General features: G+C 41.5%; 1 protein-coding gene across 1 annotated transcript; it reads right to left on the bottom strand.

Moving 5' to 3' along the window:
* Positions 1 to 4145: 4145 nt before the first annotated feature.
* LOC124126497 (carbohydrate sulfotransferase 1-like) lies at positions 4146 to 10902 on the bottom strand. Its single transcript, XM_046489940.2, has 5 exons — positions 10877 to 10902; positions 10175 to 10262; positions 9334 to 9402; positions 6283 to 6466; positions 4146 to 4966 (listed from the first exon to the last, which is right to left on the bottom strand). Exons 2-5 carry the CDS (start codon positions 10242 to 10244, stop codon positions 4195 to 4197), a joined length of 1095 nt encoding a protein of 364 aa, XP_046345896.2. The 5' UTR covers positions 10245 to 10262; positions 10877 to 10902; the 3' UTR covers positions 4146 to 4194.
* Positions 10903 to 13771: the final 2869 nt, after the last annotated feature.

Genomic DNA, 13771 nt, shown 5'->3' with positions numbered 1-13771 from the left:
TGACACTAAGCTGTTTCCGACGTGTACTCGCACTGGAACTGCTCATTTCAGGGTGCTGAGCCAAACGCATTCTCCTTTTATACCAGCTATATTTATCCCCGTGGCTGGTCATAGATTGGCGGGGCAGGTATCGATCATTGACAGCCCTCCTACCTAGCGAGCATTGCGAACAACAGTCAGGGTGGCGGCGGTTGTCGGGGTGGGGTGCCGCCGTATAGAAGGGCAAAAGTTGGATTGTGTTAATTCAGGCTTATCGTCAGCATGCACGTCAATGTCAGGACAATGTAAACCTAGTCGACGTTACTGTTTATAAATGTAGTTTGTGGTCGTGTATCTTGTTTTACGGATGACCTTACACCAAGCACTATCGCTTCTCCCCACAAGAGCATGTAGATATTCTAATGCTACGTGGGTGATGGACGTCACAGATAACGAGATATTCATTTGGTAGCGTTCTTCACAACACACAAATATCACGCAATTTTGCCTACGGCCATTAACAAATATGAACATTTATCTAACTAGTAAAGTTTGAGTATTAACAAAATACCGAAATATAGTGTTTTTCATCCCTGCACGCTTGTATTTTTCCGTCTATATGTCCGAGGAAAACAACTGGTCTTTATCTAAGCAACGACAATCTATAAGTTATTCAAGATAGCATTTCCTTAGAACTCATGAACATTTTGATATCGTCCAACATAGTTTTATAACGTTCCATACCACCCGATATCTTACTATATCGTCCAACAAATTTTTATAACGTTCCATACCACCCGATATCTCACTATATCGTCCAACAAAAGTTTATAACGTTCCATACCACCTGATATCTTACTATATCGTCCAACAAAGTTTTATAACGTTCCATACCACCCGATATCTTACTATATCGTCCAACAAAGTTTTATAACGTTCCATACCACCCGATATCTCACTATATCGTCCAACAAAGTTTTATAACGTTCCATACCACCTGATATCTTACTATATCGTCCAACAAAGTTCTATAACGTTCCATACCACCTGATATCTTACTATATCGTCCAACAAAAGTTTATAACGTTCCATACCACCTGTTACTTTACTATATCGTCCAACAAAGTTTTATAACGTTCCATACCACCCGATATCTCACTATATCGTCCAACAAAGTTGTATAATGTTCCATACCACCTGATATCTTACTACATCGTCCAACAAAGTTTTATAACGTTCCATACCACCCGATATCTCACTATATCGTCCAACAAAGTTCTATAACGTTCCATACCACCTGATATCTTACTATATCGTCCAACAAAGTTTTATAACGTTCCATACCACCCGATATCTTACTATATCGTCCAACAAAGTTGTATAACGTTCCATACCACCTGATATCTTACTATATCGTCCAATAAAGTTTTATAACGTTCCACATCCGTTTAATGAAGAATAAAGTACAGGGACAACGAGGTTTCATTGTTAATACTGCAGCCCTCACAATAACACCAATACACGGAGCATATATCATTTCATAATATTATTATATAACATCAACAATACATACATTGTTATATATGCCACAATGAATTGTACGCCAAGAAGCATGCACCACAAATGAGGTATGGTTTTTGAAGTAATTCGTGGTATGTTTTACATTTACTCCAGCTGATGAATGAACTGATAACAAGTCTTTGTGTGTTCCAGGACACGGGAGGCCTAGTCACCTAAGTCGCTGCTATTCGATTGGTAGTGTCTTGTGTGTGTTAATACTTATTCTCTCTCTCTCTGTGCCTTGCATGTTGTATTAATATTACTAAAAACTGCCCTTGTATAAAGTCTTTGATAGATATTTAGAAGTCGGGATAACAAGAATACATGACGTTTTGTATAGATAACAACTTCTTGTATTCTTTGTCAAGACGTTTCAGAGCTACTTCTAGCTCCTTCATCAAATGAATGCTTATAGCTTAATGGCTGGCTTCTCATTAACAGAGACCAAGGTATCTACCTACCCGGTGTGTACTCCACTGTGCTGTATATTAACAGAGACCAAGGTATCTATCTACCCGGTGTGTACTCCACTGTGCTGTACATTAACAGAGATCAAGGTATCTATCTACCCGGTGTGTACTCCACTGTGCCATATATTAACATAGACCAAGGTATCTACCTACCCGGTGTGTACTCCACTGTGCTATACATTAACAGAGACCAAGGTATCTACCTACCCAGTGTGTACTCCACTGTGCTGTACATTAACAGAGACCAAGGTATCTATCTACCCAGTGTGTACTCCACTGTGCTGTACATTAACAGAGGCCAAGGTATCTACCTACCCGGTGTGTACTCCACTGTGCTGTACATTAACAGAGACGAAGATATCTATCTACCCGGTGTGTACTCCACTGTGCCATATATTAACATAGACCAAGGTATCTACCTACCCGGTGTGTACTCCACTGTGCTATACATTAACAGAGATCAAGGTATCTACCTACCCGGTGTGTACTCCACTGTGCTGTACATTAACAGAGATCAAGGTATCTACCTACCCGGTGTGTACTCCACTGTGCTGTACATTAACAGAGATCAAGGTATCTACCTACCCGGTGTGTACTCCACTGTGCTGTACATTAACAGAGATCAAGGTATCTACCTACCCAGTGTGTACTCCACTGTGCTGTACATTAACAGAGACCAAGGTATCTACCTACCCGGTGTGTACTCCACTGTGCTGTACATTAGCAGAGACCAAGGTATCTACCTACCCAGTGTGTACTCCACTGTGCTGTACATTAACAGAGACCAAGGTATCTACCTACCCGGTGTGTACTCCACTGTGCTGTACATTAACAGAGACCAAGGTATCTACCTACCCGGTGTGTACTCGACTGTGCTGTACATTAACAGAGATCAAGGTATCTACCTACCCGGTGTGTACTCCACTGTGCTGTACATTAACAGAGACCAAGGTATCTGCCTACCCAGTGTGTACTCCACTGTGCTGTACATTAACAGAGATCAAGGTATCTACCTACCCAGTGTGTACTCCACTGTGCTGTACATTAACAGAGACCAAGGTATCTACCTACCCGGTGTGTACTCCACTGTGCTGTACATTAACAGAGATCAAGGTATCTACCTACCCAGTGTGTACTCCACTGTGCTGTACATTAACAGAGACCAAGGTATCTGCCTACCCAGTGTGTACTCCACTGTGCTGTACATTAACAGAGATCAAGGTATCTACCTACCCAGTGTGTACTCCACTGTGCTGTACATTAACAGAGACCAAGGTATCTACCTACCCAGTGTGTACTCAACTGTGCTGTACATTAACAGAGACCAAGGTATCTACCTACCCAGTGTGTACTCCACTGTGCTGTACATTAACAGAGACCAAGGTATGTGCCTACCCAGTGTGTTCCCCACTTTCAGGAAATCTCCTCAACAACCTCAAAGGACATTGTGACTGCCTCACTGTTTGTGTCACAATAGCCAGATCCTTGTAACCTCCAGAGAACCTAACTAATCCTTTCCATAATCCTATTAATGTATTTGGCCCCGTCATTACATTTTTATCTTTGTACATTAATCCTATGTCACTGGCTTTGTCATTAAATTGTTATCTTCGTACATTCATCCCACCAGACCCGTGAAGATTCCGGGGTAGAATAGGTCTTCGGCAACCCATACTTGTAAAAGGCGACCATGCTTGTCGTAAGAGGCGACTAACGGGATCGGGTGGTCAGGCTCGCTGACTTGGTTGATACATGTCATCGATCCCAATTGCGTGGATCGATGCTCATGATGTCAATCACTGGATTGTCTGGTCCAGTCTCGATTATTTTACAGACCGCCGTAATATAGCTGGAATATTGCTGAGTGCGGCGTTAAACAACAAACAAACAAACAAAAAACATTCATCCCACCTTGTGTTGTGTAAAAATATCATGACTTGTAAACGCTGGAGTGAGCGAGTGAGTATGGTTTTACGCCGCTTTTAGCAATATTCCAGCAATATCACTGCGGGGAACACCAGAAATGGGCTTCACACATTGTACCCATGTCGGGAATCGAACCCGGGTCTTCGGCGTGACGAGCGAACGCTTTAACCACTAGGCCTCCCGACCGCCCCTGTAAACGCTGGAGAGATTACTGATGATCAGATGCACGTGTCAGTCTGTTTACGATTACACTGCCATGTCAATATATATGAACTTTACTGGAAATTTGATTATACAGTGGGATAGACAGATTGCGGAGACTGACATCACTCACAGCAGGCAGGTATCCCATAACATCACACACGGGCTGACATATCTTGTCAATGAAGGACACTTTGGCGAAGGACAAGTCTAGTCGCCATTTTGAAATTATTTTCTTAGAGTCTCGTTTTACGCACAAAGCGTCACAGACGTCATTTGTCTTATGAGTGATATTTTTTATGTAACTTTTTATCTTGTCTGTAAGTTCAAGATCTATAAAGTCAAATATCTCTTTTGCCATGATGAGAGGTCTTTCAGCCAAGTCTTCGTAACGCATCGTGGCGATACGTCCAGGAAATCTTCTTTTCATTTCCTTTGAGTCTTCAATGTCCTGCTTAACTCTTGTGCAGAACTGTTTTGCGGATGGACCCAGGTCAGCCCATGGAAGGTACCCGACACTATTCTGCGACAACATGGTCGCCCTTGGGTCCCGTATCAAATGCAAAACTTTCATGTTGTCATATTTACTCATTAGGTGAGTCACGTTTTTCACTCCTATCCTGATGACTTTCACAGAGGACACTCGCGACTTCTTACATGCATTTTGCAGTAGCATGGTGCACTTTTCAATCTTCGATTCATACCGCTTATCGCGAGAACAGATGTAGTAAGGGTATGTGTCGGGACTGTGTTTCATGTGGGCCTGGGCAAGAGTCGACGCATCCGTCATGCTCGTGTTGCACGTGAGAAATCCCTCAAGGGTTGACAACCTGAAAGTAGGACTCGCTGAATACTTTTCTCTGTTAGATTCACAGTAAAACACGCTTATAACGAACTGACCTTTATAACGAACTTTTTTTTTAGTCCCGACCATTTGTTGTATAAATGCTGTATATATGCCTATAACGAACGACGGTTATTGCGAACTAAAATTAGTGGTCCCTTTGAGTTCGTTATAACCGTAGTTTACTGTATGTTATACTGCCACCGAAATTTGTATTGCCACTTTATTGTGTACTGCCATTATAATCGCCGTGCAGTAACTTGTATTGATTTATAATACAATTATTGTTATTTGTATACTAGAATTGTTTGATAGGCATTACTTAGAAGTGACGGATGACAAAATAGACACAATTTATGGATAACAACTTCTTTAATAACTCTGAAGGCGACGTTTCGGTATAGACAACGGTATAAAGAGCTATACCGAAACGTCGGCTTCAGAGTTATTAAAGACGTTGTTCCCACATTCCCCCTCCCCTCTGGATCCGCCTATGGTTAAAACTCGCACATCGTGCCGAAGATTACTGACAATGTTCGAAGCCAATTCAAGGAGTCCTTCAGCGTCACATTGACGTGTACTTGCTACTTTTCCTCGTTAATCGTCCAGCTTGCCTCGTGCGATAACACCGTTCTGCCAACGTCTATTTTACGGACGCATCGTTAGCTCTCTTTTCCGTCCTCCCTTCACATGACCAATATGAGAGTGGCGGAATAGTTCTGGGCCAAACTACAAAAGATGTTTTGTACACCCTTAACAGTTTGTATGTATTAAGTACACGTATGGTCCTGCTTACAGGATGCATCTGAACCATTGGACACAACCACCAGGCGCACATGTCTGCAGCCATCAAAGTTGATGTAGGTGTTCTCTGTTGATGTAAATGGACAAACTTGGCTACCGTGGTGTCATGAAATATATCTAGCTCCAACAGCCATCCATGCAGACACGTTGTCAACTTTAGCCTAAAGTTTAGGTGATGATATTTTTTCAAGAATTTCTTTCTTTGATACCACCCCCGCCAGAATATCAAATGGTCGGCCTCTAACTGTAATAAACCCTCTCAATTGTGTGTTTGTTTTGTAGCCTTCAGATAACCATGATTTCAGAGGTGAGGTGAACTGGGATTTATCGTCGCAAACAAGATAATTGCACTTATATAGCGTCGTGCATGTGTGTGTGTGTGTGTGTGTGTGTGTGTGTGTGTGTGTGTGTGTGTGTGTGTGTGTCTGTCTGCTTGTACTAGTCCGGACTGATGCCGATTTCATAGTGGCCTAATGAGACTATTGTAAACATGCTTACTGTTTCTGTAAGTAATCCTGTTTTTCCCCCGCCAGTCTGTTCTGGCGTTCCACGTCATGAAGCGGCTCAAACACATAGAATACATCCGGGTGCCTCTGGACAATAGCACCGGTGAAAGAAGACCCACTGCGCATGTACGTCAGAATGATCAGCATCGTGCTCTGCTTCGTCCCCTTGACAACACCTGCAACAATGGCGGTAGTAGAATTTGAGAATTAACAGTACGAGCTACAAGTTGGTGTGGAATATTTAAAGGAAATAAAGAAAGGTGTATAAAATATCCCGATGGACTCGATGGTGAATATTTTTCTCTTGATACAACTTTATCGATATCCACTTTGTCAGATCACGAGATGAGAGAAACATGTTATTGGCCTTGATCACCGCACGTCAGTCTTCATAGAAAACAAATACCCGAAATAAAAGTAGAATTTCTATGCAAATTCGCTACACCTGACGAAATACAATATTTGTGTTTAACGACATCACCCAGCGACATACACTCTTACGTTGTATGTTGTTGCTAGATATAAATTGAAAATTGATGTTTCCATTTGTCATTTGACCAGTGAAAATAACAACAGAGGCTTCAACATTCCACGGACATATACTTGGATTTCGGAGGTGAGGTGAAATGGGGTTTAACGTCGCGTCCAAGATTATTGCACTTATATAGCGACGTGCATGTACGTGTGTGTGTTTGTGTGGCTGCTTGTACTAGTCCGGACTGATGCCGATTTATAGTGCTAGCTCACTGAGATACCATGCCGCAGTTTAACATGAATACCCCACTCAGACACAGTATACTGACTCCGAGCCGACCAGTTCTTGTTTTAGCCACTTAATGCCGAGCGCCAGACAGGGTAACAACAAGTACCATATTTTAACGTCGTTTGGTAGGACGCTGCCGGGGATCGAACCCCGGACTTTCCGCTTTTCGGGCGGACGCTCTACCACTAGACCACGGAGGCGGTCCTTGAATTTCGGAAATAACAGAGCGAAACACACATACACAACAACACCCATGTTTGATGGTGGCTAAATGACACAAACAAGGCATGTTTATACGGGTAACATGGTTTTGTTTTGAACCCTAAGTCTGGAGTGTTTCAGCGACTGTTTTGATCATGTTTGTTGGTCAAATCCAATTTCCAAGTGTATACTTCCTATTGCCATGCAGTTTAGTTCACGTTTACACAGTGGGTGAATGAGTGAGTTTATTGACCACCGCTTAGATCGGAAGGGTTGTTGGTTCAGGATAAAACGTTTTTGACGGGTGCAACAGCTGGCGCAGGATACGCTCACCTTTTCGCGAACACCTGGTATCATCACTATGATAGTGACTCATAAACACATGCTCATACCATAGGCTTTTTAAGAGATATTTCAAGTGACCCATTCAAACTTTTTTTCATCACTATTTTGCCCTTTTCGCAGACATTTGATACTTTCGCTTTCACTTAGACGTTCACCATGTTGGTGAAACCCCCGAGCACGGGTAATTACTGACAGTTTTACACAGAGAGTCTGGTGTATCATGTAATGTGTCATCTTCCCGAGGCGAGCGTGTCCACTAGCCTATACCAAAGCCTAGTTTCTACCCTTGGCACATAAAGGCCTCTTTTCCTGGCTCCACCCTGGCGCCACCTCGCGTAGGTCAGGAGTTGTGCCCCTTGCAATGATAATGCGAGATCCAACCAGATCGCTGTTCTTATCTCGTCGCTTCACACAGATGGCAAAAACGAAAGGCGACGACCGAGTCGATCCGATAACAACAACATTCGCGATTTCATCCCCGACACAAACCGTTGGGGGTTTAAAAATGAAAAAACAAAACATATTCGTGTCAACATATAAAGACAGCGTTGAATCACATTCATACGAAGGTGTGTTAGTCGTGGATGTTGATGTTGTGAAACGTTCTTTGATTGGACTATCGATATGTGCGATAGTCCAATCATATTTAGAACAGGAAAGTGGGCTTGATGTGGCAAGGGTGGAAACAAGACTTTGATAAAATGTCCCTGCCTCAGGAAGATGGGAATGTGTAACCTGCATGCGAGAATACACATGTGGTGTACCCATGTGCTAGTCTTATATATTAAACAGTACTTTTGCTACAAGAGGTGTCAAGGCGGATCGGGTCGTGAATCTCATTGGCCGCACTGCTTGCAGGTCATGATGACCGGATGCGGTCCCTACATGCTTATGCTTTCAATCATACTTTCATCAGACGGTCTCGTTCTCTCATCAACTCATGTATTTAATTAACTTATCAACCGCCTCCGTGGTCTAGTGGTAGAGCGTCCGCCCGGAGAGCGAAAGGTCCGGGTTTCGATCCCTGGCCGCGTCATACCAAAAGACGGTACTTGTTGTAACCCTGTCTGGCGCTCGACATTAAGGGGCTAAAACAAGGACTGGTCGGCTCGGAGTCAGTATACTGTGTCTGAGTGGGGTATTCATGTTAAACTGCGGCATGGTATCTCAGTGAGCTAGCACTATAAATCGGCATCATTCCGGACTAGTACAAGCAGCCACACAAACACAAACATATACACGTACATGCAAGTCGCTATATAAGTGCAATAATCTTGGACACGACGTTAAACCCAATTTCACCTCACCTTAATTAACTTATCAGGTCGATAACGATCTGTACTCCAAACAGCTTAAATTTCAAACTTGAAGGTCTAATAGCCACATCAGCATTACCATTCAACCTTCAAGTGAGTGGGGTTAACGCAGCTTTTAACAGTATTCCAGTTATATCACGGCGTGTCAGCTTAATGTGGGAGGAAAGCCCGAAGTTATGCAGGTCTCAGACGTTTACCACTTCGGTGAAGCCCACAAGCATTGGTATTGTGCTGACAAACCCAGAAACATAATCGGGGCGAACCATCGATCCTAGGTTACAGGCGTGCCCAAGGGACGCAACTCTGAACAGCAAATTGCGGCGCCTCAGACGAGTGGGTCATCCGTGCACCTTTCAACCAAACGAGAAGTTTTCCTGAATAATAAGTAATGGTTAAAGGTAGAATATAATGTGCTTACCAGTTAAACTGTGTCTTTGAGACTTGTCGATGTGCTTGATGTCCTTTCCAACAAGGTGGTCACTTATCTCTGAAATAGGCATGGTTACGTATTACATTGACTTTTAAACGTCAACGCCAGAGAAAGCTCAGTCTATAGATTATTAGCAGAAATAGATTCCACTCGGCGTAACAGGTAAAATTAAGATAAAAATTATTTGAATGATCACAGAACATCAGTGACGACACCCGGTGTTCGGCATTGGGTAAGCATATCCTGCTCTGCCGGCTGCACCCGCCACTAACACAATTTGCATAAAACGTATGTGTTTGTTGTCATTCGCCGCACCTACCACCAAGCGAGTGTGGACTCGACAATCCAGTGATAGCGTGTCTGGACAAGATAATCTAGTGACATAATATATAGCACGTTTGCTAATTTAGTTAAAACTAAAACGAAAATTTAACTTTTGCCTACTAGAAAGAGAATCACTTAAGAATGTGTTTGTTTCATTGTATATGTGTGTGTGGATTGGGGGTGAGTTGGGGGATGGGTTCGTGTGTGTGGGAGGGGGGGGGGGGGGGGGGGGGGGGGTGTCAGGTGTTACTGTCTCAAGGCCCCAACATTTTAACATTTTTGGGAAACCACGGAACGCACATAGAAGTCCAGCTTTCCAGACGATTGTCTTTGGTAACGTAGTTGGGATGGATATTTTCGGTTTCGGCGTCGGTATGCGCGGGGTCTCACTGTAAGGCAGGAATTATATTCATTGTTGCAAGAGTTGCGTTGTCTCCGTCTGTATCTAGTGGAAGTATACAGCAACTGGGGGTGGGGTGGGGAGGGGAGGGGGCAACATACTCACCGTGAACAACAAATACTACTGCACAACACAACACAACCACCACTATCTTCAGCTGCCGAAGTCGCCACATGATGAAATAACTGTCCCACTGTAACACAAATACACATAAAACGGCGTGTTTGGGTTACGGGAAAAAAACTAACACTTACCATTTACTTCCTTTAAACTGAAGCGACAAAACCGTGTCCATTGTACGATTCCGACCATATCATACATGTACCTAGGACAAACTGACTACTCACCGTCATCAAGATGACCATAGGAACAATTTACTGGGAAACGTTTTCATGTGTATGTCAAAGATTCGCTAGATTAGCGAGATTTACAAGTGTACAGTAGCACATTTATAAAGATGTGAGATTCACTGATGTACAGTATCACTCATATGAAGAAATTTACATGCTAATATAACAATACACGAGCTGAAGGTATAATCGTCCTGATTAGACTTCTCTCTGATGTTAAACGTCATAACATGAAGGAACCCAATTCGTGTTGTGTCATTCTTGCTTGACTATCTATCTATCTATCTATCTATCTACATACATGTATCTATCTATCTATCTATCTACATGTATCTATCTATCCTGAGATCGAATTTGAAGATCACATTTCAAAGTGTTAACTTGACCGTTCAAACAACAAGCGATACGTGACAAATATGTTGAGGTAGCATTGCCAAACAAAGTGAATTGTACTCACATTTTCGCTCTTCCCTGCTGCCCTTCTGTAAGTGATCAGACTGTCGGCGATAGCAGTGCGCGCGCATCAGTCACAGGTGTCACATTAAGAAGGTCACATGTGCAAACGGTACCGTGTAACCGAATATTCTGGTCCTCTGATATTAAACTCCTACAAGTTTTAATCAATTTCACCGATAGAAAAACAGGCGGCTGTAAATTATATATCAAATCTGGAGGCTAAAACGTCAACGCCAGAGAATAACAAATTTCGAATATCTGCCAAAACAGACAATGACAGAAAATAGAATCCATATGGGTATAGATTATTTAGATAAAAGCTTGTCTGCTGTGCTATATGAACATCCAGATTGCGAAATTAATTTTATTATCGACGACAGCAACAGATGTATTACATGTTTAGACGACATGTATCGGACGTATTTGACGTACCCAGCAGTACCAGCGATGATAATAATTAATAATAATATAATGCGCCAGATTCTATTCACCAAGTGGATGCTCATAGCGCTACTTTGTCAATGGATCAGTGAGCACTCGATTTTCATTCTCAGCTCCCTGGGGAGTATACAACCCAAGCTGCCTGTGAGGCGCTAGAAGGTTAACAGCCACATTACCATCTCATCCTACCGGGTACCCACTCACTGCTGGGTGAACAGAGGCACATTTCGAACAAAGTCACTTGCCTAAGGAGACACCACATGTGGTATATGCGCTTCAGTGTGGGGCAGGACCGAAACCCTGGAAACTCTCAGGAGTCAAGCTGCTGAACGTGGTCACCCATCCAACTACTCTCCGCGACCGGCTTTGCTTAACTTCACCTCATTTGTAATCTGTGTGCTGTGCACAGGACCACGTGCCACCACAATGTGTGATGTGTGTGTGTGTGTAAAGAAGACGGGAGGGATCTGGTAGACTTTGTGTTGTACGTTTCTGTCCATATTGTAAATGGACGATTTGCTGGGGATAAGGAAGGATCATTTACTTGTTTTAAGGATGGTGGCGCTAGTTTGGTTGATTATGTACTGCGCTCAACTAGTTTATTAGACAACATTTCCGACTTTGGCATACATACTCGATGTGAATCAGATCACTTTCCTATCATACTTACCCTCCACTGAGGTGATAGACAGGTCGGTAATGGTAATGAAATGCATGTAAATAATATTCCTAGCTATACATGGAGAAATGAAAGTTGTGGTGCCTTTAAACATAATGTTTCTGAGTCATTGTCTGCACTTCACATGGATGAGTTGATGCATTTATTGTCTTTGAATGTTGATTTAGCTGTTGAAGCTTTGACCAATGCTGTACATAATGGCTCTATTTCATGTGGATTACTTTCTAGAGCTAGAAAATCAAAACGTACATCTATAGAAAAATGGTACCATAAAGACTGGGAGAATATGAAGACTAAAAAGTTAAATGTGTTAGATTCTAAAGTTTAGATTCTCTCTAAATATTCTACAGTAAGGAATTGTTACAGGTCTTTATGCAGGAACAAAAGATTAGAATACGAAGAGACTTGTGTTCATGAACTTGTAGACAGTAGTGGAGATAGTAAATCATTCTGGAAAAAGATAAGTGCATTGACAAAGAAGACAAGTTGTTGTCCTGTTTCCAACAAGATTTGCCAAGACGATTTGTTTGAGTATTTTAAGAATATTTTAAACCATACTGATATACTTGTGGACTGGGATATTATTGAGCAGGTAGATAATGTTATAAATAACCATAATAAACAATTGTGTGATTTCTGTACTGATGATGATGTAAATAATATTCTTAATGGAGATATTACACAGGAAGAGATCGAATCATCCATAAGAGATCTGAAGCAGAGTAAATCTGCAGGACCAGATGGTATTAAGGCTGAGATGATCCAATGTTGCAGTATTGTTTTAATTCCATATTTGTTAGTTATGTATAATACTATTTTGTCAACGGGTAATTTTCCATCCGAATGGGCTAAGAGTGTTATTGTACCATTCCATAAAAGGGAAGCTTTGACTGTGTTGATAATTGTTATAATAGTGTTGATGAGGCATATCTTTGATGGATATTTTTGGGAAGTTATTCTCCTCTATTCTAAATGCGCGTCTTAAACGTTTTTTTCTGATCACTTTAACAGTATACCTGAGGCCCAGGCAGGATTCAGGACAGGCTAATGCACAACGAAATTTATTTACTCTGCTATGTCTTGTACAAAAGTATTTATCGAGAATTGGTGGACGTTTTTACTGTATTTACATGTATGTAGACCTTAAGAAAGCATTTGATTCTGTTAATAGGAAATTACTGTGGTATTCAATAATGAATAAAGGTGTTCATGGTAAATTATTCACTGTACTGTGAAATATGTATTCGAATATAAAAGCAGCTGTAAGAGTATCCAACGCTACTATTACTGATTATTTTGATAGTTTAAGTGGAGTCAGACAAGGTTGTGTTATCGGCCCGTTTTAATTTGCAATGTTAATTTCAGAATTTCAATCCATGATGGAAGATGCAGATGTAAGAGGTATATTCATAGGTTTGAACTACTGTTATCATTGTATGCTGATGATTTATGTATATATATTTTGATGAATATTATAAATCATGGGGCTTACAGATAAATATGGTTAAGACAGAAATATTAGTGTTTCGAAATAGTGGTAATTTACGACATTATGAGAAGTGGTATTTTGATTGAGAGCAACTAAAGACATCAACTTATTATAATTATTTAGGTATTGTGTTTTCTACCAGGTTGTCATGGACAGTGTCCACAAATAGTCTTGTTTCAAAAGCCAGTAAAGCTCTGTTATAAAGCAATTACAGCATGAATACCCAAATATTAATGTAAATATGTTATTTAAGTTGTTTGATAATAAAATAAAACCTATTTTGTTAT

The sequence above is a fragment of the Haliotis rufescens genome, unplaced genomic scaffold (genome assembly GCF_023055435.1).
Source record: "Haliotis rufescens isolate VD_foot unplaced genomic scaffold, xgHalRufe1.0.p SCAF_31, whole genome shotgun sequence".
In the NCBI taxonomy this organism is placed as follows: Eukaryota; Metazoa; Mollusca; class Gastropoda; order Lepetellida; family Haliotidae; genus Haliotis; species Haliotis rufescens.
The sequence above is the reverse complement of the archived record's forward strand: the minus strand, read 5'-3'. Positions and strand labels throughout refer to the sequence as shown.